The 27,782-nt window shown below is 28.3% G+C and overlaps 1 protein-coding gene across 1 annotated transcript in view; it reads right to left on the bottom strand.

Annotated features, from left to right (window-relative positions):
• The window catches only part of LOC129971415 (collagen alpha-1(XI) chain-like), a 126,518-nt gene that overhangs the window by 16,997 nt on the left and 81,739 nt on the right, over window positions 1-27,782 (bottom strand). The window contains exons 26-55 of the mRNA XM_056085168.1: window positions 26,771-26,824; window positions 26,523-26,576; window positions 23,830-23,883; window positions 23,650-23,694; window positions 23,056-23,109; window positions 22,057-22,155; window positions 21,852-21,905; window positions 21,391-21,444; window positions 21,219-21,272; window positions 18,767-18,820; window positions 18,553-18,642; window positions 17,698-17,751; window positions 16,766-16,819; window positions 16,629-16,682; window positions 16,491-16,544; window positions 15,040-15,093; window positions 13,769-13,822; window positions 13,625-13,678; window positions 13,392-13,445; window positions 12,712-12,765; window positions 11,405-11,512; window positions 10,713-10,820; window positions 10,527-10,634; window positions 9,713-9,766; window positions 7,728-7,781; window positions 7,546-7,599; window positions 6,164-6,271; window positions 2,438-2,491; window positions 2,284-2,337; window positions 596-649 (exon numbers count right to left, since the gene is read on the bottom strand). Coding sequence (XP_055941143.1) covers window positions 596-649; window positions 2,284-2,337; window positions 2,438-2,491; window positions 6,164-6,271; window positions 7,546-7,599; window positions 7,728-7,781; window positions 9,713-9,766; window positions 10,527-10,634; window positions 10,713-10,820; window positions 11,405-11,512; window positions 12,712-12,765; window positions 13,392-13,445; window positions 13,625-13,678; window positions 13,769-13,822; window positions 15,040-15,093; window positions 16,491-16,544; window positions 16,629-16,682; window positions 16,766-16,819; window positions 17,698-17,751; window positions 18,553-18,642; window positions 18,767-18,820; window positions 21,219-21,272; window positions 21,391-21,444; window positions 21,852-21,905; window positions 22,057-22,155; window positions 23,056-23,109; window positions 23,650-23,694; window positions 23,830-23,883; window positions 26,523-26,576; window positions 26,771-26,824 — 1,908 coding nt within the window. The remainder of the gene's footprint in view (window positions 1-595; window positions 650-2,283; window positions 2,338-2,437; window positions 2,492-6,163; window positions 6,272-7,545; window positions 7,600-7,727; window positions 7,782-9,712; window positions 9,767-10,526; window positions 10,635-10,712; window positions 10,821-11,404; window positions 11,513-12,711; window positions 12,766-13,391; window positions 13,446-13,624; window positions 13,679-13,768; window positions 13,823-15,039; window positions 15,094-16,490; window positions 16,545-16,628; window positions 16,683-16,765; window positions 16,820-17,697; window positions 17,752-18,552; window positions 18,643-18,766; window positions 18,821-21,218; window positions 21,273-21,390; window positions 21,445-21,851; window positions 21,906-22,056; window positions 22,156-23,055; window positions 23,110-23,649; window positions 23,695-23,829; window positions 23,884-26,522; window positions 26,577-26,770; window positions 26,825-27,782) is intronic.

The raw sequence follows: 27,782 nt of genomic DNA, 5'->3' as shown, positions 1-27,782 counted from the left end.
TTTAATCTTAATCGAATAGCATTTATTAGAAAGTTGCCTTTGTTTTTACAAAGCTGGGTTAATAACGTATAATTCTTTAAATAAATTCAAAAAGGGAAAAAAAGGAATTAATCTTTTTTTCTTATTTCAAGTTTTTATTTTATTTTCTAAACATTCATCCTTTTTATCATACATATTCTTTTTAACAAGTGCAATAGTTATAAGTTTGCTTATAAAGCCAGAAACTTAATAACATTAGTTATCTAAATTATAACATAAATAAAAAATTACTATAAAATTTTTCAAGATATTTCAGAAGCAGAACGGTCCATATGCTGGAAGACCTTACTGCTAATTTTAAATAAGAATTTATGATTCTCGCGCAATAAAACGAAACAATATTGGAAATTATCTCACTTATTTATAAAAAAAAACATTGACATGATTGATTGAACTTAAACGTATTCTATCTTTTGTTGAAGTTAAATTGCCAACTTCACTTACTGGTAACAAATTTAGACAAAAATATTACAATAAAATAAATTGAATCCCAAATGAAATTGGATTAAAACAAAATTTTAATTGAAATACAATATTTTTCTAGTTTCACACTCACTTTAAGACCACGTTTCCCTCTTTCTCCTTTGGCACCTTTATCTCCTTGAGGCCCCTGAAATACAAAAATTTCATAAATAAAAATCTTTCATTTAATTTTTTTTTTCAAAATAGTGACAATAATATGAAATAACGTGGACTTAATCAAATTAACTAACATAAAATAAAAACGTTTACAAAAACTTAGGAAATTATGTTGTTTTTAATTTAATATATGGCTGCAAAAACTACATAAAACAATATATTAAAAAAAGAACTATTGAATTAAGCTAGTTTTAGCCGCAATCAGTGAAAAGAGAATTAAAAAAAAAACAGATAAGATAATGGTTTTACATATAAATTCGGTATTCAAAAGATGAAAATCTTGTCTCTTTCTAGAAAATCTGTTTTTAACTCGTCTGGTCGTTTAATTGACGTAATGTCTTTTGTAACATGTGAAAAAAAGAAAGTTTTTTGCATTACTATAGTTTTAATAGATTCTTAAAGAATAAGGCAAGAAAATCTTTCTACACTGAGAAATATTTCTTGTAAAATATTTAACTTATCTATCATTGTAAATAAAAATAAAGCAAAAGCTCTGAATTTTAATACAGTTTATTGAAAAAAAATATTGAAAATTAAATCAAAAAGGCACGCCATTTGAAGAATTCAACCAAAAATGTATCGACTTAAAAAAAAATTCTGTAAAACGAGGGTACATAATCTGCAGGAAGACTTATTTCTATCTAATTTTAAATTTTAATAGAATATTATGATTCAATTAAATTGAAAGCTCTCTACAGACCATAAAAATTATTTAAACACTACTTATTTCTAAGAAACTTATAATTGCATATTGAAACACAAAATGTATATAATTTTAGAAAAATAATCTTTACTAGTACATGTAATTTTTGTTTATCCGTATCATTTATGCATGCTCATATTAAAATTTAATTCATTTTTTTTTCAAATGGTAATGCCTAATTCGGAATGCAAATTCAAACTCTGTAGATTATATCAATTCGATTATTTATAAAAACCTTGTCATGTCAAAGAAGGTGGATATTGAGCTCCTAATATCTCAAACTTAATCATCCTAAATATTTTAAAATATAATGAGCTGATTACTAAAATTTTATTTTCAATTAAGCTGCCATATAACAAATATAAAATCTGTGCACATTTTTTTTATTTAGAGTAAAATATTTTGTGAGTTTAACAAATTTTTTATATAAAAAAAATTGAGTAAACAAAAGCAAAAAAAAAAAAAAATTATGTCAATAGAAAAAAAAGTTTTATTTTCTACCGAAATACTTCTCTGCTTGTTTTGCTTTATATTACCTAAAATTTCATATTCAGAGTATTCAGTAATGTAATTGTTTAAATAAGAAACGAAGTTTTTTTGTTAATGGAAAATTGGTAAATAATATGAAAATTAATAAGAAAACAGCCTTTATATTAATGCGACTATAATGTGTTTAGAAAAGTGCATTTTAAAATCCAATGGCATATGTTACTTGATTTTAATATCCAGAGATTGCAAGCAAAATAGGTGTTCGGATACTGAACATGAATTTTAGTTAGTGTAATATATTAACTTATTAATATGAATTTTATATAACATATGTTAACATACTAATCGTTTTTTGATTAATAAAACACTTATTAATTGAGAATTTCAGCAGGAAAATAGGAAGAGAAACTTACAGTATTTCCTGGCTGTCCTGTTGGTCCAGCAGCCCCTGGAGGTCCAACGTCTCCCTAATGAAAAGAATTAATGTTTAAAAAAATAATTAAATGGATATAAATATGATTTTCAAAACATCTATATTAGTCAACGTAATATAGGTTATGAACGTACCGCTGGACCAGGCGAGCCTCTCAATCCTGGTGGACCTGGAAGCCCTGGATTACCCTGAAATAGTATAAAACAAAAAGAGTCATTAATACAACATATCAACGCTGCTAAACCATACTTCAAAACAATATATTTTATAACAGTTTACAAAAGAATAATTCTGTTTGGAATAATAGTTGAAAATTATACTTTATATTTTAAAAGAAGTATTGAACATCCTTTGAGTATAGGAAAAAATGAGGAATAATTTTTTTAAATGTGAAATAATTTTAAACAAATGTTCCAGATACGAGTTCCTTTCTTAGACCGAATGTCAAAGCTGACTTAAAGCGTTTAAAGATTTCTCAATAGTTAAAATTCTAGGTCTATGAATACAAAATAACATTAACCCAGAGGAAAAATAACCATGTGAATACATGTATAATTGGAGATGGCGTGATAACCCAGTTAGGGGGGTTTATGAAAGTAATGTAAATCATAACAAAAAACAAAAACACAAATGATTAAAATTAAAGAGCAGCTGTAGAATTTGGCTTTCTTACGTTCGTCTAAGTTGTGAGAGTTATGCAATCGTAAAACTGCTGGATTGCTGTGAAAGAACAATATAACCAACTGTTAACTTACTATTAAAAATATTTCTTTCCCGAATTCAGAATTTGCAGTAAGAATATATTCACCTTCAGCGCATATTTAAAACATGTTTCACAACAAACTTTATTGCCACATGTGAGATTACATTTGTCTTCATTTGAACCAATTTATATAAAATTATAATCCATGAAAGAAGCTCGAGGATTGCATTGAAATTATTATAAATCTGAATATAATAGACTCTCTCTAATCCATCACATATGAGACTGGACACCTGCTGGATCAAAGAAATCGGCTGGACTATAGAGTGTCATGTATAGACATCACTGAACTATACTATAATACATTTTTATACTTTTAGGAAACGAGCCAACAATATACTAAGGAGAAAAATATTATATTAAAGTGTTAAGAGGAGCTCATTAAACAGACAAATCAGGTACTAAGAAGTGGAAGGAATGGTTCATCACTAAATAACATGTTCCAACAGATGCGTCAGACTGGTAGGAATGTCGGAGTAACGAATGTGGGATTAGTAAGAATGTACTGCAGTTGATAAAAACAAGGATTAATTGTTGTAATGTTATGTTGTGTAAATTAAGGCTCAATTATTTCAATGAATAGTTAATAAAAATAGAATAAAATATAAACTCTACAAATGTGCCCTAAAATAAACCCTATATCTATTATTATATTGATTCTAGTCATTTGATTCTTAATCTAACCTAGTTTCTGGGCATTAAAATAATGAATATTTCTTTTCGTGGAGGGTTGGAGGGGGTACTCAAAAACTGTTCTATGGGGAGAGGGGCGCTCATAAACTGCCCAATGTGGGAGAGGGCATTCAAAAACAAAAAGATTTAGCAATTGATATGGAAAAAATAAAAACTGGTTATCACTTACATAGAGGAATATAAAAGTTATAAGAATAAAGTTTATATCATTGCAATTATGGGACAAAACATCTATTATTCTGAGAAAAATAAAGCATCTCTGAATTATGGTATCAATGCAACTGTCAAAAAATCTGGGTCGGGATAATTTTCTTTCATTTTGCTGAATATCAGATGTGCGACCGTAAATCTTTGCTAAATCTGTGTATCAGAGAGTTGCAGTTTGGAAAGAAGAATTGTAGAGTGTTTTATGCAGTTAAAAGTTGTTATTTATAGAACATAAATGAAAATAAATGAGAAAAATTTGAAGTTTTATTACGAAAAAGAGAAAAATGTGATATTAGCTGTTAAAAAAAACTCTTTATATTAAATGCTGCAATATTTGAAACAATATCATAAAGCTTTTTAATATATATATATATATATATATATATATATATATATATATATATATATATATATATATATATATATATATATATATATATATATATATATATATATATATATATATATATATTTCTATTTATAAATTTCAGCATCAAAGCGGCAATTATCTTGATATGACAAAGCATTGAAAAAAGTCTTGGGAAAAAATAAACCAACATTGAGACATCTGTAGTCAACACAATACTAGAAATAATATTTACCATCAAATAGTTTTAAACATTTAAAAGTGTTTTAAACAAATAGAAGCCCAATGCTTAATGTGAAAAAATTTGACAGTGGAAGATTTCATGCATCAAATTTCCATATAGGTAAACGGATTGAAAAGATATGTTTTTTGGTATGTTTCTTCGTGGATGACTAAAAAACAAATCACTTGCAAAAACAATATTCGTGAATTATTGTGATTGAAACAAGATATTTGAATCCTGGAAATGACTTAAGCGGCAGTCATAAGCGGCTAAAAAGATGATGCAATTTGTATCAGGAGATTGATAGTGCATCATGATATGCTTTGCGATTTGCAATACTTTATGCATTATTATGAACAAAAATAAAATTTAACTAAGCATTTCAAACAAACGTAATTGGTATTTATCGCAGAAAATGCATCCTATTTAACCCTAACTTTTAATTACAGGACATGTATCGCTGTAAATCCGTTAAAAAACTGAGACAGATTATCTAAATAGCTTGGTTGTAATAACATCTGATTCTGATCATGAACTTTTAGATAGTTCTCTCTCTGTAATATTTTCTTACTGTTTCAAAATTGGTTCTAACAAACGTATGAAAAAAAAATTTATTCAGCTCAAGTTTCAATATAAAACCCCGAGAAGCTCATGGTTGACGAAATTATGATTTTATTAGAAGGATATAGAAAAACGATTATCAATCAAAATGGCTCGTAATTGCTACAGAAAAAAAAAAGCATTAAAGGCTTAAAAAATAATTCTTTACGCCAGTTTCCTTTTTAAATGTTTACGGTTTCTTTTTAAGCACTTTAAGGATCTATGCGGTCCGGCTGACCGAGCAATTTAATTGAAAACACACAGATTTAAAAATTGAGATTGTTCAGAAAATTTGGGATATATGTGTTTTAGTCAAAGAGGAAGGTTATAGCAGTTTTTATATTTTACTCACTTTATTTTCTAAATTCTCAAAAGAATTAGCCAAAAACATTGAAAAATTGATCATATTTCGCATTCTATCAGAAAACAAAACTGAAATTCGAGCGGAATTTCTGTTTCTTTTCTTCCTTTTTCTTTTCTTTTTCTTTTAGGTATTACATAAATAATTTGCACATGGAAACAAATATTCTGCTTTAAAAGTTGAAAACACACAAAAAAGTATTTTTGTTCCAAAATCTTTCATTCGGAAATTATCTTGAACATTTGCTAATGTCTCCGAAAAAAATATAAGGTGAGAAAATCTGATTTGCTTCGGGTTAAATGAATACTTTAAGTAACAATCTTATTTCTGTGTGAAAGGAAACAAAATGCACATTTATAAGTAATAAGAAAATATTTCTTTTTTATTTTGAAATTCAAAACAATCATTCGACAATTAAAAAAATTAACTTACCATCTACTGATCGATTATATAAATTACCGGAAACTAATTATAAATATATACTTAGAAAAAAAAGGAATAGTTGTGCCAGCGAAAAGATCTCATAACAGAGAATCATTTATATTTCATCAGAGAGCTTCATAAAGCTTACTAAATTGTAATGAAATGCATTCGAGGCTGTATGAGTATTATTTACAAATTGTCGACAATAATTAAAACTACTTACCGATGACCCAACAGGCCCTTGATCTCCTGGAGGTCCAGCTGGACCTTTGTCTCCCTTTTCTCCTGTTAATCCTATTTCACCTTGCTTTCCTGCTGGTCCAGGAGGGCCCTGAAAAAGAAATTATTATTAGTAGACAGTATTATTTAACTATATACATATATCTTTCTCATTATAATCTTATGTCGTATAATAATTATAAAAAATAAAACAAATCCATGAAATTATTCATTTTATATAAATAAAAAATGTACACCATTCAGAACAAAAAAATTTAATAAACGCTGCATAAAGCGATTAACATTTGCATTTATTTTAGATTGTAATACGTTGCAACAGTAAATGCATATTTTTCTCCAAATAATGTAGCTAACATATTGATACAAATTTTAAACTATATAATATTGTAGCATATTGAATAAATCCTTTGAATTAATTACGTATTAAACTACAATAAAACCACACATTAATGAAAAGTTATTCCAAATCTATAAATAAAATTTTCATAAAAGATAAAAATTTTGAAATCCAAAACATGAGTTAACACTGATTCAGAGCATTAAATTCAATCAAGTGTGAATTATGACCAAATGCCATGTTTAAAGTATGAAAAAATTCCTAGCTTCTGATTTTTTTTCAATTGTCTGTTTTCAAATAAATTTGAATACAAAATTTCGTTTCAGCCAGATAAAAATTATTTATTTAATGTAGAATACATGAATGTTAATTCTATATTACCAGTTTCCCTCTGGGAGTGTGCGCACCACGAATATGAGGACCAGAAGTTGACTAATAAATAATGGGTTCTTGTTTACTATAGGATATATAGCACTGATGACTTGGGATTGTCAGCCATATTTCCATGACTTGTCTCTCCTCTTACGAGAAGTATTGGTCATGGACCATTAATTTCTATTTTGTATTTAATTTTAGAGCCCGTAGTATTATTTGTGTGGACTGGTCATTCAAATGGATCCGATAACCTAGAATTAGAAATTCGTTAAAGTTATATGAACTTATTTGTTGCTTTATTTTATCTCGAAGCTGTCTTTTCATAAAATTAGAATTAATCTCTTTAATAAATTTAAATTTCATTTGTTGAAGTATTTAAACAAGTATGACGCGTAAGATAAAAAGCAAAAAGCCATTCGCATTTTTCAAAATACCGATGTAAAACACAATGTCTTATTAATAACTGCATGTTCCAAATTTATGTGAGGAGAAAGCTATGAAAAATATTTAATGCTATTAATTAGACAAATTACATTTTGTATTTTTAAATTTTGTATTTTTCAAAGCAATAAAAATTTTACTTTAAAAAAGATTTAAAATAAATAATTTCACATTTAAAATTATTAATAAACAAAATATCAAAACAAACTTACCGGTTTCCCAGGAGCACCAGCTACACCCATTTTCCCAGGCTCACCGGGAGGACCCTATTCAAATAAAAAAGAAAACGTAAATCGTTTTCTAACATAATATTTAATCATTTAAAACATTCTTGAATGACATTTGAGATTCTAATACTGAAACGCTTACAGTTATTTTAAAGGGAAGAACTTACTATAGGTCCAGGTTCACCAGGACTTCCATCGCTTCCATCTTTTCCTGTGGCACCCTGTAAGAAAATGAAACAGATAAGACTCCCAACGAAATCAACTGTATATGAAAGTTTGAAGGTAACATATAAAATATTTTCATTCAAGTCTTTATATACTTCAACTTTTTGTTGATGAATTTTTGTAATAAAATAAGGTAGATTCATGATTTCGCTATCCATTCATTTGGGAATTTGCAATTGATTTAGTCGCTGATGTTTAAATCAAATCGATTGAACAAATGTTATTGGTCTGTTATTCAATGCATTTCTGTATATAATTTTAATATCATTGTAGTTGAATCAATTTAAACTTACAACAGAGCAAAAAAAAAAAAAAAAAAAAAAAGGCGGCTAATAATTTTTTACACTAAAAAAAGCGATTCAATGTTGTTAAAAACTTTTAATGCATTCTGATGAATAATATCTATCTTCTTTTTATCATGACAAGTGATTTAATTCTAATGATCTAGATGTATAGATTATTTAACACTGTATATATTCTTTCAGCGAAATCTATATTCATCTTTACAAACGAACATTAAGTTATCTATTAGCTATATTAACGTCACGTTTAAAGCAACACTAGGGCTATTTTGGGATGGAACTCGTCATTTTGAACCTCGGTCAGATGACGAGGACGGCACCTGAGCTGGCACCCCCCTCTCCACACCAACGGGAGGACGTTTAGCCCTGACGGATTTATTGTGCAACAGACCCCCTTAACGTCGGTTTTTCGGTGGAATGGAGTCTCGAACCTGAAACCCTACTACTCGCAAGCCGAGACCTTACCACCAGGCCACCACGGCCCTGGAACGTTTGGACTGTAAAAAATAATAAACAAAACTAATTGATCTTATTAATTAAAATTGTTTAATTACTTAAAATTACTTCACAAAAATAAAATTCCTTCCCTTCTCCTAATCAGAAATTTAATATGTAGATAGGTTTGAAACTACCTATTAAATTATTAACAATTTTTTGAAAAAGAAAAAAATACAGTGATCGCTATCAAATTATTTGTTAATTTTTGTCTCCAATCGATATATTGTTTTCAAAAGACTATAAACAGAAGTAAAGTGATAGTAGTTAACTTTTGAGGTCTATTTAAATGCGTTTATGTTTCTAGTTAGAAGACAGTTGAAAGGCAATGAGACATACTGATAGATTCGTAGTTCCGAACATTAATTTTACTCAATAAATGACCATAAGGTATCAAGTTCTGATAGATAGTTCTGTTTACATATTCATGTCATATGCGCAAAATTGAATCACTGACACGGCAACAAGAATGTATTGAAGATTTATTCTTGTTGTAATTCTCTTTGCCAAACGGATAGTTATACGACAGAAGCAAAGCAAAAGATGATTAACTTTGACATTACTTATAATATGCATAAAGTAACAATTTAACTATCAGCATGGGAAATCATATTTTCAGAATAAAGGAAAGCAAATGGGAAAATATTAAAACATATTTAATTTCAATTTATTTTACTAAAAATAATCCAAATGAAAACTTTAATGATTTTAGAGTAAAAAACATTCTTTCACTGTTTTATTGTCAAATTTTTGTTGTTTATGAATAAGGTAATTTGTGTTTTCCATCATTTCATTAATATGTTTGATGTCTATATTTATAGAGAAATGTGAAAATATGACTATAGGAGAACATAGATTCCATAACTCCAGTATAATTTCAGTACATAAATTGTTACATATAGTTACTGCAATAAATGCCTTATAATTCCAAAGATTGTATTTACTTAAATAATTGTTACAATATTAATCAATATAAACAATATTTTTTTTCTTATAATATGCCGTTTTATCAAAAAGTAAAACTCTAACGCAATAACCTTGATATACTTGCTCACTTATCATTTTAATATATAATATTAAATATCTTAATAAAGATTATAAATAAAGAACAATTCGAATAAGAGCCTAACCTTCGGTCCTGACAATCCTGGTTCACCTGCAGGGCCTGGGAATCCTGGATTTCCCTGTTAAGAAAACAAATAATATATATATATATATATTCATAGACAAGTACACATTCTATACAATTTTTTTCATCTGAATCCACATTAATATTTAATCAAACTGTGTCAAGGACAATGATCACGAATGAATTAAATAATTAATTGTATACAGGTATCAAAATAAATTTTAAAAAGAATTTATTTTGTCACCATGCTTGCTATATCGAGAAAATGTGATTGAGGATATATCAGGGTCAGAATATATGTATTTATAAATTTACGAATTAAACATAAAAAAACATTTCTTTGTTTCAGGAACAAAGAAAAGTTTTCATTTATAATATTGACGATAATGCTAAAACTCGATCTAGTTATCGATGATTTAGAATGGAAGAAATTAATTTACTATATTTAACACTTTTTTTTAATCTTTAATCAGCTAATTTTCCCATCTAAGTTTTCAAAATTTATAAATGCAATTTCATCGCAGTAAAATGCAGCTCTATAATGGGATTTTCTCCTTCTTCATAAAAATATATTTTATTTAATTTAATATTTTTAAATAACTAATCATTATTACTGAATGAAGATTATTTTATATAAATATTAAAATAGTTTTATCACTTTTTATGATAATCTAAGATTAAAAAGAAAAATATAATATTTTACTTAATAAATTAAAAGTTTTACATTAAGAATAAATGAATAAAAACCAAATACTTTCAGAAATTGATATGAAAAGAAAAAATAGTTAAATTGATGAAAATGAAATTTTACATACAGGTAAACCTTTTGGCCCTGCTGGTCCTGGCGGTCCTCTAGGTCCGGGTGGTCCTTGTAAGCCCATTTTTCCGTCCTCTCCTTTAGGTCCTGGTGGACCACGCGGTCCCTTAAATAAACATATAGATATTTAAGTATTTTATAGTGTTTCATAAAAATAATCGAATTAAAAAAAAATGCTTCTTACATGTTCGCCATCTTTTCCTGGTGGTCCTGGTGTACCTGGGAGTCCATCTTCTCCCTTAGGACCTTGCTTGCCTTCTGGACCAGGTGGTCCAGCTATGCCTTCCCCGCCCTGGATAAACATTAGTAAAATTGGCACATTCAAATTGAGAAATTTAATGCATATATGTTTTATGGATTGAAATTTTATCCATAAAACATTTTATGCACCATAAAAAGTTTCATACAATTGATGATTCCAATATTATGAATCAAGAAAATTTGACCTTCCACGAATGACCTTAAACAAAATGTTGCTTCAATTTCTTGCGAACTTGAGTGCCACACTTTTTCTATAGAATACTCGATAAGTGCTTAAAAATGTGACTTGAATTAAGAAAATTTAGCTTTTTTGTCGGCATTGATTGCCAAAGAATAATTCTAATAAACCTATGCAAAAAAAAAAACACGAGAAAAATGGCTAGTTTTTGATATTAATATTAGAGATATGATTTTATGTTATTGTAAAACGTCATAAAATGAACAAAATATAATTTAAAAAGTAGAAGTACATAGAAAGGATTCCTATAGAATGATCTTCGATCCGATAAATTTATTTCATTCGAAAAATATAAATATTTTATGTATCCAAAGTAATTTTTATAACAAAGTACTTTTTCTTCGGCGTCAGTTAAGAAAAATATTCTAATAACAAACCTTTGAACCAGGCGGTCCTGGTTCTCCAGGTTGCCCAGCAGGTCCAGGTGGTCCAACTTTTCCATGGTCTCCTCGATCTCCCTTGGGTCCGGCAGGTCCTGGTAGTCCCTACAGATTTATAAAATATTAGAAATTATCAACTGTAGAAACATAGTATTCAAGAAAGAAAAAGAACTTTATATCATTGTCAGAAAATCGTATGTTAATTTAAAAGGAAATCATTAAAATTATAAATGTTAATTTTTTGTTAAATGATGCACATGATCTTTGAGATTAAAATATCTTGAACTTGAGAAAGAGAACATTGTTTTTAACACTTTTATTTAACTTGATATGGTTCGCATCTGTAAAGATGGAAGTAGATAATCGAATTTTCATTTACTTTCGGATATTGCTAGGGTATTAAAATTTTGTATACTAGTATATTTTTGATGAAAATAAGCGAAATAAATATTTTTAAAATTTAACCCTCAGTTAATCATTTATAAAATTATATTTTCATTGCATACCAGTGACATCATTCGTTAATAAGCTTGAGAAAAATAAATTCTATGATTAAAAAATTGAAAATAATAATTAAAATAAAGAACTCGCCTCTTTACTTTAATAATAAAGTGTATTTTTAAAATTTAATTTCACAAATGTATTCAATAAATTTTTAAAACCGTGTTTAGACACAGTGAGTCAAGCGCTTTATCATCCCTACTGATTCAATTCTATAAAACAGCTTCAATATATACAGTAATATATTCTGCAATCTTTTGTACAAACAAAGCCTTGTTTTTAAAAAGTCAAGATATTTGTCATTTTCATTTGGAAAGGTCCAATTTTCTTACCCCACACAAGACCAGTATAAGCTTGTGGCACTTGTTGAAATCGCAACAAGAATCGTGATTAATATTTTTGTTTAAAAATCCATTTGAAAGATAAAAAATTAATACTGTATAATTTTAAAAAATGAAGTGTGTAGACGTTCTTCATTTTGAAATAGTATCACAAGACTTTTTGTTCAATAAATGTATTCTAAAAAACAAGATGTTTTCTTACCATTTTTTTCTGCAATCTTTGCTGTTTTTAATTTTAAAAAATGTCAAAACGTATTAAAATGAAGAATTTTTAAAACAAATAAATTTAATTAACCGTTGCATGCTAATTTTAAAAATTAATTTACCTTTTTCACTTTTTTGTAATAATGGATATAATATTTAAAATTCAATGAGTCGCAAAGCATTCATTATTTATCATGAATAACATTCTATAACATAAATTATAAAATGCAGATTTTTTTTTTAATCATTTTTACTCACCTGTAACCCTGGTGGCCCTGATGGGCCTGGAGGACCTGTGGGGCCATCTTCACCCTAAAATTGAAGAACTAATTAATACTGATGTAATTAACATAATAAAAAAATTCTATAAAGTGCGATTTCAAAAGGGGACTTCAATTTGAAAAATTATTTTACTTTTCACTCTAAAAACTGAGTTCCACATTTCAACCGAAAAAATATATTCAATTGTAAAACTTTTATTTTAAAATTCAGGTAGTCTTTAAGATTTGGATTTCAATTCATTTAATGTAATGATAAATTTCTAGTTAATATCTGAAAAAGGCTTTTCCAGTTTCACAAATAAAAATTATTTTTAATAAATACATTGATTTATTGATCTTAAATCAAATTTCATCACACATTTTGGAATTAAATTCACTCATTTGAAGGATTTTATTAATACTTTTAAAAATTATATTACTGTATTATGCAAGATATTTGTGCCAAATTAATATTTAATATTTCTTATTTTCTTATTCAGGATACATAATTTAACGTATTTAATATACTTTTCACTCTTTTATTTTTGTAACAACGAATTATTGTTTTATTAGCTATTGCCAACCCTAAAATTTTAGACACTGACATTTCCTTTTCCTATTAAATACTGTTTTGTGCGGAGAGAGACGGAATGTGTTATAGAGACGGAATTGTCTTACTTTTGTTCCTCTTGATCCTCTAAGACCTGGCATACCTCTTTCGCCTTTCGGGCCCTAGAAAAATACAAAAGACATGCTTTGAAATGAATAAAATATTTATCATGCATTTAAATATTTAATGAAATATTTAATATCATACAATATTCAATATTTAAAAAACTATTTACAATATTCAAAATAGCATTCAATAGCGATGCGGTGATTTAATGAATATTTTATTTCAGACAACTTACGGCAATTCCAGGTTCTCCCCTGAGTCCTTGGGATCCTGGAGATCCTAGAGGGCCCTGTATAAGAGAAAATGATCGGCCTTTACATATCTATTCCACCAAAAGAACGAGAAAATTTTATTCAAAATGTATGTAAAAAATGCTTACAGTGTCTCCCTTAGCACCTTTCAATCCTTTCTGACCAGGTGGACCAATGTCGCCCTACATGTAGAAAAAATAAAAATAAAATTAATTTCAATATCTTTTGCATTTAAAGTAATGGCATTCATTCCACATTTTAATCTCATGGTACCTACGTTTTTTGTGCAAATATCATTTGTTGTATCTGCAATATACTTAAACATATTATATACCATGTGAAGCCCCGGATTAAGTACTTTAGTGTTATACTATTAAACAAATGATGTTAATGCTATTATTTTAATAAAAAGAAGTTTATTTGTGAATTTTAAAATTATTATTCAAGAATTCCAAAAATAAATTTATCGATGATAGTTATATCTTAAATATAACTATCACTCATTTCTGAATATAAAATCTATTAGAATCAAGATAGCATCAAATAAATCAAATCGTAGACGTTGTGAGAAAAATAATTTTTTTACTCTGTGAATATAAAATTTATTAGGCATTAAGATAACATTACATAAATCAAATCGCAAATAATGCGAGAAAAGAAAAATCTTCAATTGATTAGAATCGTTGATTTATAGATTCGTGCGATTTTTTTAAATCTCAAACTCGTTAAAAGCATTTCAGTTTCTTTTTTTTATTGTCGACCACAAAGTTAAATTTCGTAAAACTATATTTTGAAAAAAAAACAACAGTAAATTAAGAATTCAAAACAAATTAATGTGATATAACTATGTATAAAAATTCTTCGAAATTACCGTTTGTCACTTAAGTTGCTAAGTTAAGCTGTTATAACTCAAATGTACTTTTAAGCATATAAATATAATGTCATCTTTTACAAGTAAATTCCTTTAAAAATCTGATTTAATCTCGAAAGATATATAATCTTTAAAAATGTGTGACATCCAGTTCTAATATTTAAAAAAATTATCATTTTAATCTCATTAAAATGAAGAATTTGGTATCAAAACAATGGCACTCTCAGAAAATTTTTATTTCCGAGAGTGCTGATTATTTTTACAGTATTTCATTGCGAAGATAATTGTTCTAATTTTGGTATCAAACTATCGATGAGTGCGCTACATCAAATTCATCTTAGAAAGAATGATTTCAACGGTCTGAAAGTCAGGATTTCGATGCGCTTATAGTGTTTGGAAAACCAATAACATTGTTACAGAAAAATTGAAATTATTAATCTATAAAGATCGTTTCAAAACATAACCGGAATGTTACTCGTCCATGCATTTCGCAGGGTCTACATGTCATGAAAAAAGCTTTCTTTATACCTTATCTCCATCTTCTCCTGCAGGTCCTGCGGGCCCTGGTGGTCCAGGTAGACCCTAGGAGAAATAAAAAAGAAACATTTGAAATATCAATTGCAATTTAACTTGAATATATATTTGTTACGATTTTAACATTTTTAGAACAGAATAATTTAATGTATTATGAACATAAGAATTGATGTTAGAAGTTTTAAAATCTGTTTTATTATTTTTGTTGGTATAAAGAAGATGATTTGAAAGAACCTTGTGTGATATTTTTTTACATTTGTGAAAGTTAAAACGGGTAAACATAAAATGTAATTTCATTCGGATCTTTATTTACTAATGATAAACATGCTTTTATTTTTCTCCTTAGAAATTGTCAGTGTCTAATATGTAAACTTTCAGAAGATAAGTCAACCAACTGACTCTCCGACCCGCCACGAAGGCACACGGATTTAAACCCTAAGGCTGAATGACTGGACCGCCGCAACAGCAACACTGGCAGGAACTGTGGTTCAGTCCTAAAGGCCGTCACCGGCCACGGTACAACCGTCCCCGAAGGAAGTACATCCCGTCATCGATGGAAGGAGTCAGATCTCCCACCTATTTGTGTACCCTCCAGGGTGGCGGGATCCAACCACCATGCCGTAAGCATCTCATCCTCATTTCGAGGTGTCCCCCGGGGATACTTTCAGAAGATAAATATGCCTTGTGCCTAACTTCCAATAGGGAGGCTGAGTATATTTGATTGACGTTACATATGTTAATATCTATTATTGCAATATATGCAATCCACACAATATTTTAACAATCGCAATATTATCTATGTAGTCAAACATGCAAAAGATATATCTGTTAAAATCTTAATGTTTTTCTTGCATCTGTCCTTAAAAATCGCATGCTATCGCAATCTAGACTTCATCTTTCTGCTAGAAAATGAGTAGATAATTTCTTTTTTCCTTCATTAAAACCCATTTATAGTCTAAGAAATTATTTATTGAATGCTGAATTGAGAATAAAGCTGCTGACTTTTGCAAGATAAAAACCAGACGACCAAAGAGATTTGAGATTCATACAAACTAAGAGAGGTGTTCTCGCCTATAACTAACTGATTAGGAATTGAAGAATGAAGTATCCTTTGACAGTTTGCAGTAGAAATGATGAAAAATATTCAAGCTTTAAGTTATTTTCAATTAAATAAAGTTATCGGCGAGTCCACTTAATAAAGTCATTTATCATGATTAGCATTATTTAAAATTTAAAATGCAAAACATTGAGAATTCTTTCCATGTATTACCTGAGTCTTACAATATTAAGATAACACTTATAGTTTTAGATATTTAATTCCTAAAGCATGCAATAGAATGATTAAGCCTAATAAAATAGAAAATATTATGTATAAAAATAACAGAGATTCAATATGATAATAGTTCATTATGGGGAGAAAATGCTTTCTTTAAATAAACACTCACACGATTTCCTGGTAGACCATCTCTTCCCATTGGACCTGGTAATCCAGAGTCACCCTGAAAATATCAGATGATAAGCATTACTTCGATCAACATAAAAATATATTAATGCATACAAGGATTATTATTTCAGGAACATACTTTATCTCCCTTAGGTCCAGCTGGCCCTGCAGGTCCTATTGGTCCATCTCGTCCCTGTAAAGAAGACAATTTTGAGTCAAGATCATAAAATTTAAATGAACAGATGAAAGACGGGTTATATTAATCTAAAAACTTACCTTATCTCCTGGTGGACCCGCATCTCCAGGCAATCCCATTGATCCTTTCTCGCCCTGAAATGAGTAAAAAAGTTGCAAAGTCATAAATTTTTTTCCAAATTATATGAATTCAAACTAGTTGAAGTTTGCAAAAAATCAAAATTCTTAGTTTCTTTTATTGAATAATTATTGTTAGTTATATGAATAATTTTCAGTTATTTTACAAAGAAAAAATTATAACCCATGGGCCCATTTATATGATATTTGGCAAGTAAGTTATTTTAAATTTTGAATCTTGATTAACTGCAAAAAAGAATACTGCTTGAATAGCTGAAGGAAAGAAATATTTAAAAACGGTTATGCTTTCTACAATGTGCAAACCGCAGTGATCAGATAGTAGGACCTGAACAGAGGATATGGAGCTTATGAATTGATTTTATAAAATATTAATCATTTGTTACAGCATGATACACGTTGAATCATTCATTGAGAACAAAAATATCGTAATATTATATAGGGTGGTGTGGTGATATTTCCTTTTAATTCGGACAATAGAATATTATCCTTTGTCATCTAACTCTTCTTCAAAATTATGAAATAAGCCCCCAAAATAATCTTTTTATGTAGTTTCAAAGCAGGATTAAACTAAATTCTTGTGTTATTCCGTAAATAAAGCAATGAGAAATAAAAAACAAAATAGATATAAAGTCTTTCTTAATATAAGCGATCAAGTCTTTGAATGATGCCATTTGAATATTATACATTGAATTCATTTAAAAATTAGATACATTTTATCTCTAATAATCTGCTATATTTGATGGATTATAGTTTAGCCATAATAAAAATTTGAAAGAAATTCTATAAAATTACATTCTATGATGGAATTTCGGATATAATGATACTTACAGTTAAATTATTTTAAAAAGTATGAATGAGTATTAATTAATACTTACAGGTGATCCAGGTGATCCTGGTAATCCAACATCGCCTTTAGATCCTGGAACACCCTAGAAAAAGAAAAAGAAAAAATTAGCAGTGAATCACATCTTATATTTTAACTAACGAAAAGACACCATAAGAGAAAAATTCACTAAAAATGTATTTTTATTCAATACAATACAAAATAAAATATATTTTATTTGAATATCAAATAAATAATATTATTAATTATTTCTTTTGAAGTGGGAGAAATAATGCATGTTATACGGACAGCATAATTCGGAATGATACGAAAAATTTGCGTTTATTAAAATAAGATAAAGTATTTGTGCATGTCCCATTAATTTAAAACTAAAGGGAAAAAATTACAATTATAAAGAATTTTAAACAGAACTTTATGAGAATTTCTAAAATTCATATTTGGAAACTTATATCATTATGAACTAGTTCCAAGTCGATTTCTGCGATAACAACCATAAAATGAAGAAATCAGTATTTTGTTTTCTGTTAAAATTCAGGCTCAGCATTCTCTTGAATAAGCTCAAATTGTAGTATATGAGATACCTCTGAAATCAGACATCTCTTCAAGTTTGGAACAAAATGTACAAATCGATTATCAAGCGTTTTAAAACAGATTTTATTTACAAATTGTTTTAATAATCTGAAAAAGCATTATCACAATGGCGAAAAGCAGTTTGTGACATGCAAAAATTATATTAAAATATTAACTATAAAAGGGAACAATCCAGTGCTAAAAGTAAACATTTGTCGCAAATTCAATCTCCTATTTACTGATATTTACAAAATTTTGTAATCATATATTTAGAAAAAAAATATTTTTATTTTTCTGGGAGAGATTCATTACTTACGGGAGGTCCGGGATGTCCTCTGTCTCCGGGAAATCCAGGAGGTCCGACAGCTCCCTGAGGACCTCTTTCTCCAACAGGACCTGGGGGACCCTGCAAAAAGAAAATAAATGAGTATGCTGACATTTGAAAAGATAGGTTGAGGGTTGAAGAGAGGTTTCTCGAATGAATATATATTCTTACATTCTGAAATCATCAAGAACTTGAAACAACTTACCGGTGGTCCTTCTTTACCTGCTGGTCCTGGTAAACCAGCTTCTCCGGGAACTCCCTGAAAAGAACAATAATCAAATAAATTGGAAAAATTTCAGAAATTTTCATAATTTTGAGTTTTTTTTTAATCTTTCTTCGATGATTCAAATAATATTAAAGTATTTGTAACCAAAATTATCAAAAAAAAAAAAGAAATGTTATACTCTTTCCAATATTTCAATTTCTAGTTACATTGAGTTATATTTAAGCCAGCACTTCTTTACGGATGACAGCTAAGTGATCTATATTTTATAAGAAACTTTTAAAGGCATTATGTAAATATTATTGAGATAGAATTTTAATTAAATGTAAAATATGTTTTATCAAAGATGGAATACATTAAATGATGACTCTTGAGCTTGAATAGAATCCTGAAAGCTTTGAGAATGCGAATCCATCAATATGTATTGACATGGTTTTTTGAATTAGGTTTTATCTACATTTAATTTAACGTTGTTAGAACTTCGAAATTTTATTTTAAAATCATAAATCAAAATCCACAAATTATAAAATTATAATATTTATATTTATTTTATTAGCAGATCATAGAGCCACCTAATTTGTATTATGTTACTTATCTTTGTTTTTGATTAGTTGAGTTATTAATTCTGTCCTCATTTTGTGCCCTAGTATTTAATGCCTAATTATTTTCTAATAATTCTACCAATCATTAATTAAAAATGATTTTATTTATCGCTTATTTATCTTCATTTGCTCATTCTATTTTTTTTTCAATCTGTGAACTTGGGGGCGCAAAAAATAAGTCTCAGAAAATGGGATCCCAATTTTTTAAGGGAATGAAAATTAGGAAAAGCAAAAAACGCACAGAATTCCGCTCTTATCTGCATAATATTTCCTTGACATTCCACATATGAATTCTAGAGGAAGTTTATACGATCACATCATTTAAGAACTCAGAGTTAAGTTATTTTAATGTTTTTCACTGTTATTTCTACTGTAAAGAAGGTATAAAAATAGTTTTTTTAGCAAGAAATAAAAATATGTCTCATCTGTCAGGGTGGGCACTCAAATCCGGAAAATAAATTCCCTGTTTTTTCCCTGCACGTATATTCAAGATACGAGGAAACGCGCGAATAGCACTCATGTGCTAGTTATAATGGAATATAGCCTGATGAAGTGGAAGCATGGGAAATAAACAACAATTTAACATTATTAAATTAACATTTAAATAATAACACATTAAAAGAAAAATTTTGTCTTTACATACAGAGAAAAAGAATTTATCTTTATTCATTATCTAAAATTTAGCAAAACAAAATTTATATATTAAGGGGGCAGTTATATTACCTGTCATGCTCTTTAATTGTAAATCACACAAAATTAAGGACTCGGGGGAAATAAAGCATGAAACATTTTTATTATCATGATACAAATCATTTAATGATTACTTAACAAAAGGCGTTACAAAGCAAGATTGCTTTTTTTTAAATTTATTTATTCATTTTTGAAATTCATGTATTTGGGCATCCATTTCTGCAAATTTTTCAGTCATCAGTTTCATGAAGTTGAGTATACCTCTCATGTTCTTTAAAGAGACATAAAAAGAGACATTTTTCTACAGCCCGATGTACATTTTTTTAGCTATTTCACTTTCAGTGAACATATGCAAAAATATTTCAGGTATATCATTTAATGCATTAGAGAGGACACAACAAGTTTTAATGCCCATAGAAATTCAGCTTTACTTAATTGTGCTTGAATTAAAAAATTTGAAATCGGTTTATTTTCGGACATTGACGTTTTTGCATTTGACGTGTCATCTATTCATGCATTCCTCTAAAGCTCCGTTCCGACGTCCCGTTACCATTACAGATATGGTCATATATCTGTAATCTGACCCATCGTAGGATCACTCTCGCTTATGAATGTCGATCGGAGCTTTCCGCAAACTCTCGATAAAATGAACATACATCAAAGAACCCCGGAAAACCACAAGTAAGGAGAAAGAAGACAAAATGCGCCGGACTCAGGACGCGCACGGACCGTAAGAAGAGGATTCAAATTCCTTGTGCTTTTCCAGTTTTCCGGGTTCTCCCAGTGGCGTGGCAACCCTGATCTGTAGATAACAGCCGGAAATATCTTTGAATAGCCTCAAACTCGTACTAACTCATTTCCCTTTCTTTATTTGCAAATTTTTTAGCCGGTAGTTCATGAACAGACAATGATGGCTAGCACAATAGACTTTTAACAAAAGTTAAAAGTCTATTGTGAGGAGAGTGGATGAAAGGATGAGCCTGCCATATGTTGAAGGGGATGAGATTCGTCTCATATAGTTTTAAATTGATTTTGATGCCATTAAGACATGATATTTCAATTATGTATCGAACTTCAGCCTACATGCGGAAAAAGGTGCTTATTCACATTGTAGGATAAAAATATTTCAAAGATAAACTTACAGGAATACCTGCTGGTCCTATATCTCCAGAAGGCCCAGGTTCACCAGCTGGTCCCTATTAATACAAACAAATTTACCAAAATGAAACAAATTTTTATGTTAAAAATACGTTTATGCATCTAAGTTATCCCACTTTTAAAATATGTAAGATTCACGAAACTGAATTAACTTACTTGAGGGCCTACGACTCCAGGAGGTCCTGGTGGTCCGGGAGGGCCAGGTTCACCCTAAATGAAATTAAAAAAAATATTGATATTTAACAATCTCAACATTTTTGCAATACATTTTATATCGCTCAATTTAATTCTGAACTTTAACAGAAATTGTAACTAAAAGCATATTATTGAATATTCTGATGTTTTAGATTTCTTTGTACACATAAAAACTTTAAAAATTCTTGGAATTATAATTTATTTGAAATTACTGTACCCAAGAATGCTACATTCTTTCTGCTTATTTAGGAATACATATAATGTATAATATATGAGTCAGTTAAATACCTTATTTTTTGCAAGAAAATTTCTTTTTTTAAGGGGGGGGGGATTTAAGATAATGTATTTGGAATAATCTATCTACATTTAATTTCATTCTTTCAGAATTTTAATTGTATAGAACTTGAAAGAATAATTCTTACCGGGGGCCCTCTTTCTCCTGGCATCCCTGGTCCTCCATCTTTTCCTCTGGCACCCTAGAATAAAAATATTTGTAAGGCTCAAACCAACTATATCAACATGAAATAAGAAAAATGTTTCGCTGCAATCATTTTTTAAATAATCAATATTGAATGTTGAACTAACAGTTACAATTGGTGCTGCATTATAAAGAAAAAAAATATGTACCTGTGGTCCTGGTGGACCAGCAAAACCTCTTTGTCCTTGAATACCTTGCGGTCCTCTTTCGCCTTGAGGCCCAGGTGAGCCTGGTTCTCCTGTACTACCCTATCAAAATTTATTAAGCTTGAGAATAATAATTTCAATTGAAAAATGATAACTTGGCAAAAAATAATGGTATAAATAATGAAAAAATTAGTAATCTTTTGGGTTCAATAAAAATTTCTATTTTAGAAATAGAAAAATTATAACTCCCATGCTGAAACTTTTGTTATAGTTTATAATCATACAATCGTTACAAATAAAATTATCTCGAGGAAAAAATGCAGTTTTATTATAAAATTACAAATAATTTTTTTTCAACACTGTGATGGCGACAATTTTTCTACTAAATATTCCCTTCAATGTACAAGAATTTTCCATTTAAAAATTGTAGAAACAATGACAGAAAATAATGACGCGCGTTTCTTTTTAGTTTAGGTGTTAAAGTCCTTATTTCTTAGCTGTACTGCATTTTAGATTAATTTTAACTATTCCTAAATTTTTTCTAGACAACTGTTTAGAGGACAATAAAAATGTTTCATATAGATTTGTATAATAATGTATTGAACTATTTATTAGAAACAAGAATTTACAAAAAGTTTAGTTATCCTCTTTCAATAAACGATATAATTAAATTGTTCATATACAAAAATATTATATGGAAAATACAAAAGATTTTGTTTAACAAAAATAATTTGGTTTAAATTTCCTTGAAATCTGAAAGCCCATAATTGCAAATTTAAAACAATACAGAATATGTAGACTAAAAATTTCTGCAGAATATAGTTTTTAATGCAACTTTGAAAGAATGTAATTGTGTGCTGAAATTCTTATTAAAAAAGTTTTACTGAACACATACATTTTCAGAATTTATTCCCATATTAATGGTAATACAATGAAATTTTAAAAAAACTCGTAAATTATGTGATTAGTTTAAAAGCATAAAAATATTCATAGTCATATTACCTTATCTCCAGGTGGCCCAGGTTTACCCTGCCTTCCGCGAACTCCACGATTGCCCTGAAAAATAAATTCTTAGAATTATAATAGGATATTGGCGAATTTTAAAATATGATAATATAATTTCTGATAAAATCATTTTTCTTAGTTACTGATCTGTTAAAAAGTAAAAATTATGTATTAAACAATTCCTGATCATCCTTTCAAACAATTTTGCGAAATGTATTGGCGACGCAACGTGTGGATCATTGTTAATTAAAATCGATATTAAATTGGTAAAAGAAAAGTCAAATCAACCTTTTATCACTATTTTATAAATGTGAAATAAGTTGTTCAGAAGCTAAAGTGATTAAATCAGGTAAACAAGAACTGACTGAGAAAATTAATAGTTAAATGTATTAATAACTATTAATTAATATATAAAAAGCATTAATAATACATCCTGATCTAAAGATAGAAAAAATCGGCGAGTAAAATCATTAATAACTAAAAAGAATATTATTTATTTCCCTACTTTAAAAAAATCAAGAAATAATCTTAAATGCATTGGCTTTTGAGCTATTTAATTATGTTCCAGGAAAAATAGAACTTTTAACTCACCCTGGGACCTTGGGGTCCTCTATCACCTTGTAGTCCAGTATGACCCTGAGAAAATACAAATGAATGACAAAATAATTTTATAGATTGGAAATATTATTTTGTAATTACAGTTTATTATTATTATTATTTAACGTATGATTGAATGAAGCATCAATTTATTTAATATTTCAAATTACTTACCCTTTCTCCTTTCTCACCTTTCTTTCCAGGTTTGCCCCAGAAACCTTTCTCCCCCTGTGAAAAGGAAAAAAAGCATAAGAAATCAGTTTCAAAACATTTATCAGTCAAATTTAATTTCAACTTCTTTCTTAATTTACTTTTAGAATAATTTTAAAACTATTCTAATAATGAATGTGCAAAATCGTTAATTTTATGACCTAATTCTAATGAATCAATTAAATAGTTGATCTATGACAGAACTAACAAAATTTAGCATACAATTTTTCAGTTCTAATTAGATTTATTTATCATATAAATAATTAACATAAAATGTTTATATGTGATTAAAGAAAAACCTCTTTGTATTTTATACAGAAATTTTGAATTAATGACATGAATAATGAGTCCTGAGTTTGTTTGAATGAATGAGTAATGACTGAATGACTAATAAACATTTATGATGTAATGACATTTTTTTTTCTTTTACAAGCATTTGAAATCAGAATCAGTTTTGCTGAATTTCAGTATCAAATGGATAGCTATCCTTCTCAGTAGTGATACAACTAGAAGTGGCAGAGGAATATCATAGCTATCTCGAATGTTATTTTTTGAAAAGGTTTTAAAATTATGAAATTATTATACTAAAAAGAGAAATTGTTGCGTAAAAATTGTTATTGAGTCCTCTACATAGAAATTGTAATATAGAGTGCTGTGAGTATTAATTTTTATACTTTATTGTATCGATGATGATTACTGTATTGCAAATTTATCATATAGTTGCATTCCCTAGTTACAAAATTATGTATTTAGATCATTGTATGCCTTTAACATATAATTACATTACTGGTTTGTAATATTTTTGTCCTACTGGACTTAATTTTTTTTTATCTGTCATACTCATGTATATAATATGTTTAAAAAAATTTTTTTTCTTCACATATGCATATATAAACAAGCATTTTCTTTTTCCTCCTGTTTCTGGAGAATGGAAACAATGTCACTTTATGTTTCTTCTCATCATGTGTTGTTCGGAATATTTGGACGCTGAGGACCTCTTGATTACTGATTGCTGCATTCTTCCCCATCTCTACAACCTATGAGTGACTGCGTCGACTTGAGTACAGTAATTCAATAAATTTATTACTAAAAGAAGCGTCGACTTGGGTAACGTAATTTAACAATCTTATTACTAAAAGATACGTCGATTAGAGTAAAGCAATTTAACAATCTTATTACTAAAAGATACGTCAATTTGGGTAAAGCAATTTAACAATCTTATCAGTAAAAGATACGTCGATTTGGGTAAAGCAATTCAACAAGCTTATTACTAAAAGATATATCGACATGTAGAACGTCAAAGTTTAAAAAATTATGTAGTAAAGATAATCAATGGAAATGGTTTGGATATACTCTCGTAAATCAAATTCCAGGCATATTACACAAAACTTTAGTTATAATACATTACAAAATAATTTGAATTAAACAACTTCTATACAATTACTGTTGTATACCAGTAGTTTCTTCTCGTACTGGAAACTAGTTAGGAATTACAGATCTTATTTTTATTAATCATCACAGGAATTTCAGTTTCCAATTTTCTTCAGGAGAAAAACTAAATGCAAATAAATATGAAAATAAAGTTTTTTTTTGTAAAGATATATTTGAACTATTTAAAAATTGCATGAAATTAATCTTCACAGATGCATATTTTTAATTTATGTATGTATCATGTATGACTTCAAAATCAACAAAAATATTGAAAATTTAGCTGAAACTTTTCGAAAGAATATTTACTTGAACAATCGTATAGGATATTGGAACTGAGGTTGTTTTAAATGCAATTTAATGTTTTCTGTACTTTGATTTTAGCTTTTCTATTTACCGTTGCAGCGAATGGAAAGGATCCCTTTGAACTTCGGTGCATTAAAATTCTTTTTATATCAAAAATAAAAAATATAATCATAAAGTAGGAACAACTTCACAAAAATGTCTCAGCATCCTGGGGCAGATGATATAGGAAGTAAAGGTGATGAACAGGCACATTTTTTTCCAAAACAACCAAAAATAATTCTTTCAAGTAATGAAAAATTGCTTTCCCCTTAAATCAAAGATACAGAATGCTAAGACATGAAAATCTCAAAAATGATGTGGAAACGAAGGAAATATTTTTAAAAAAATCTACTCTAAAGGAAATGATTTTATAAGGATTGAAACTAACATATCAAATGGTTGAATTCATTTTCAATCAAGATTTCAGTAAAACCCTTATAACAGTCAGCTGAAACAGTAAAATCTGAAAACTGTTAGCTGAAACTGATTTAACATTATGATTGGTAAGGAATTAAATGAGCAGAACTCAAATTCATACATACTGTCAAGAAAATTCAAAATAAATTAAGCAACTAACAAAATAAAGAAAATTTTATTTTATTGAAATCATTCCTTTAAGTGGGCCCTTAAATATGATCATAAGAAATCAATGGGCTTATCGCTTTCCTGCAGAGCACACCGATAGTGATGTGGTTGCGTCATTTTTCGGATGAAGGGATACCCGCATTTTCAGGAGAGGTTACTGATCATTTTGTAACTGATCATAGTATTCATGTTACTATTATTTGCGGCATCATGGTCATTTAGTCACTCAGCAAACTTAGGCTGGCAGTCGGTTACTTTCATTTTGATTTATTGAAGTATTTTTATATAAACACACTCACCTTTATTCCAGGGTGACCAGGATAACCTGGGAATCCGGGGATTCCTATTTTACCCTGCAATAAAATTAATTAGAATATTTATAATTTATATTGTTATTATTCAAATGAACAACTTATAGTAAAATACAAATCTTTTAAAAATGGGTATATTGAATTGAAATAGTACAACGTAATTTTTAAATTTTAATTTTAATCACATAGATAAAAGCATAATAATTTTAAAAAGTGAAAATCTGTTCTTAATATACCTTCTCACCAGTTGGACCAGGAGGACCCATCTCACCTCTTGGACCTTCAAATCCCTAAATATACAAAAATCATAGATATATTAATATAGTGCTAGCATTTTTATTAAATTTTATTAGACAATAAATTTTATTAGTCATAAAATTTTATAACAATAAATTTTATTTTTTTGTTGGAAATAAAGAAACGCTACGAGCTGAATTTTGTTTATATCTTTAAAATCCAAGGATTTTAAAATCCATAGTGAATTCTGGTGTTTTACTTCCCAAATAAATTGTGCTTACTTTTTAGAAACAACAACTGGGATTTAATATTAAGTATAGAGTTAATAATAAACAAAATAAATTTAATAGAAAATGAAATTGAGTTAGAAAATAAATTAAGCAAAATGTATAAAGAAAATATTTGGAATCAGCAGTATTTAAAAATATCAATCAAAAACATAATAAAATAAAACATTAAATATATAATAATGTTTATCAGTTTATATCAGTTTGGTTTAGGAAGAGAAATGATACATGAAATGAAATCCCTAAAATTCGTTCAAAATGCTTAAAAAAGAATGAAAAAAAAATCATAAAAAGAGTTAAAGCTATGCATCTCATATATAAAGGTAAAGCATAGATCTTGAAAATGTTCCTCTTACTCAGCAATAAATATACAAAATAATACAACAAAATCCAAAAAAAAATCAATTTTGACATTATCTACAACAATCCACAGCAAACTTAACTGTTAAGCAAGCATTGCAACTGGAAAGAGTAATAAAATTTCTATTTTTCAAACAAGTAGTTTAAATTTTAATCTTAATTTTAAATTGAAGAAACAGCTATTTGAGGCCGTGAGCAAAATACTAGTATAAATCTAGTGTAACTTTAACAGGCGGCTACGGCTAATCAAGATCGGAATGTAATGAAGCTTCCAAGATGTCATCTGAAAAACATCCTCCAAACCGAGATGATGACAAGATGGCAAAAGGAATGGGAAGAAGGCGAAACAGGCCGGTCTACATTC

This window comes from Argiope bruennichi, chromosome 6, assembly GCF_947563725.1.
Source record: "Argiope bruennichi chromosome 6, qqArgBrue1.1, whole genome shotgun sequence".
Classification (NCBI taxonomy): domain Eukaryota; kingdom Metazoa; phylum Arthropoda; class Arachnida; order Araneae; family Araneidae; genus Argiope; species Argiope bruennichi.
The sequence above is the reverse complement of the archived record's forward strand: the minus strand, read 5'-3'. Positions and strand labels throughout refer to the sequence as shown.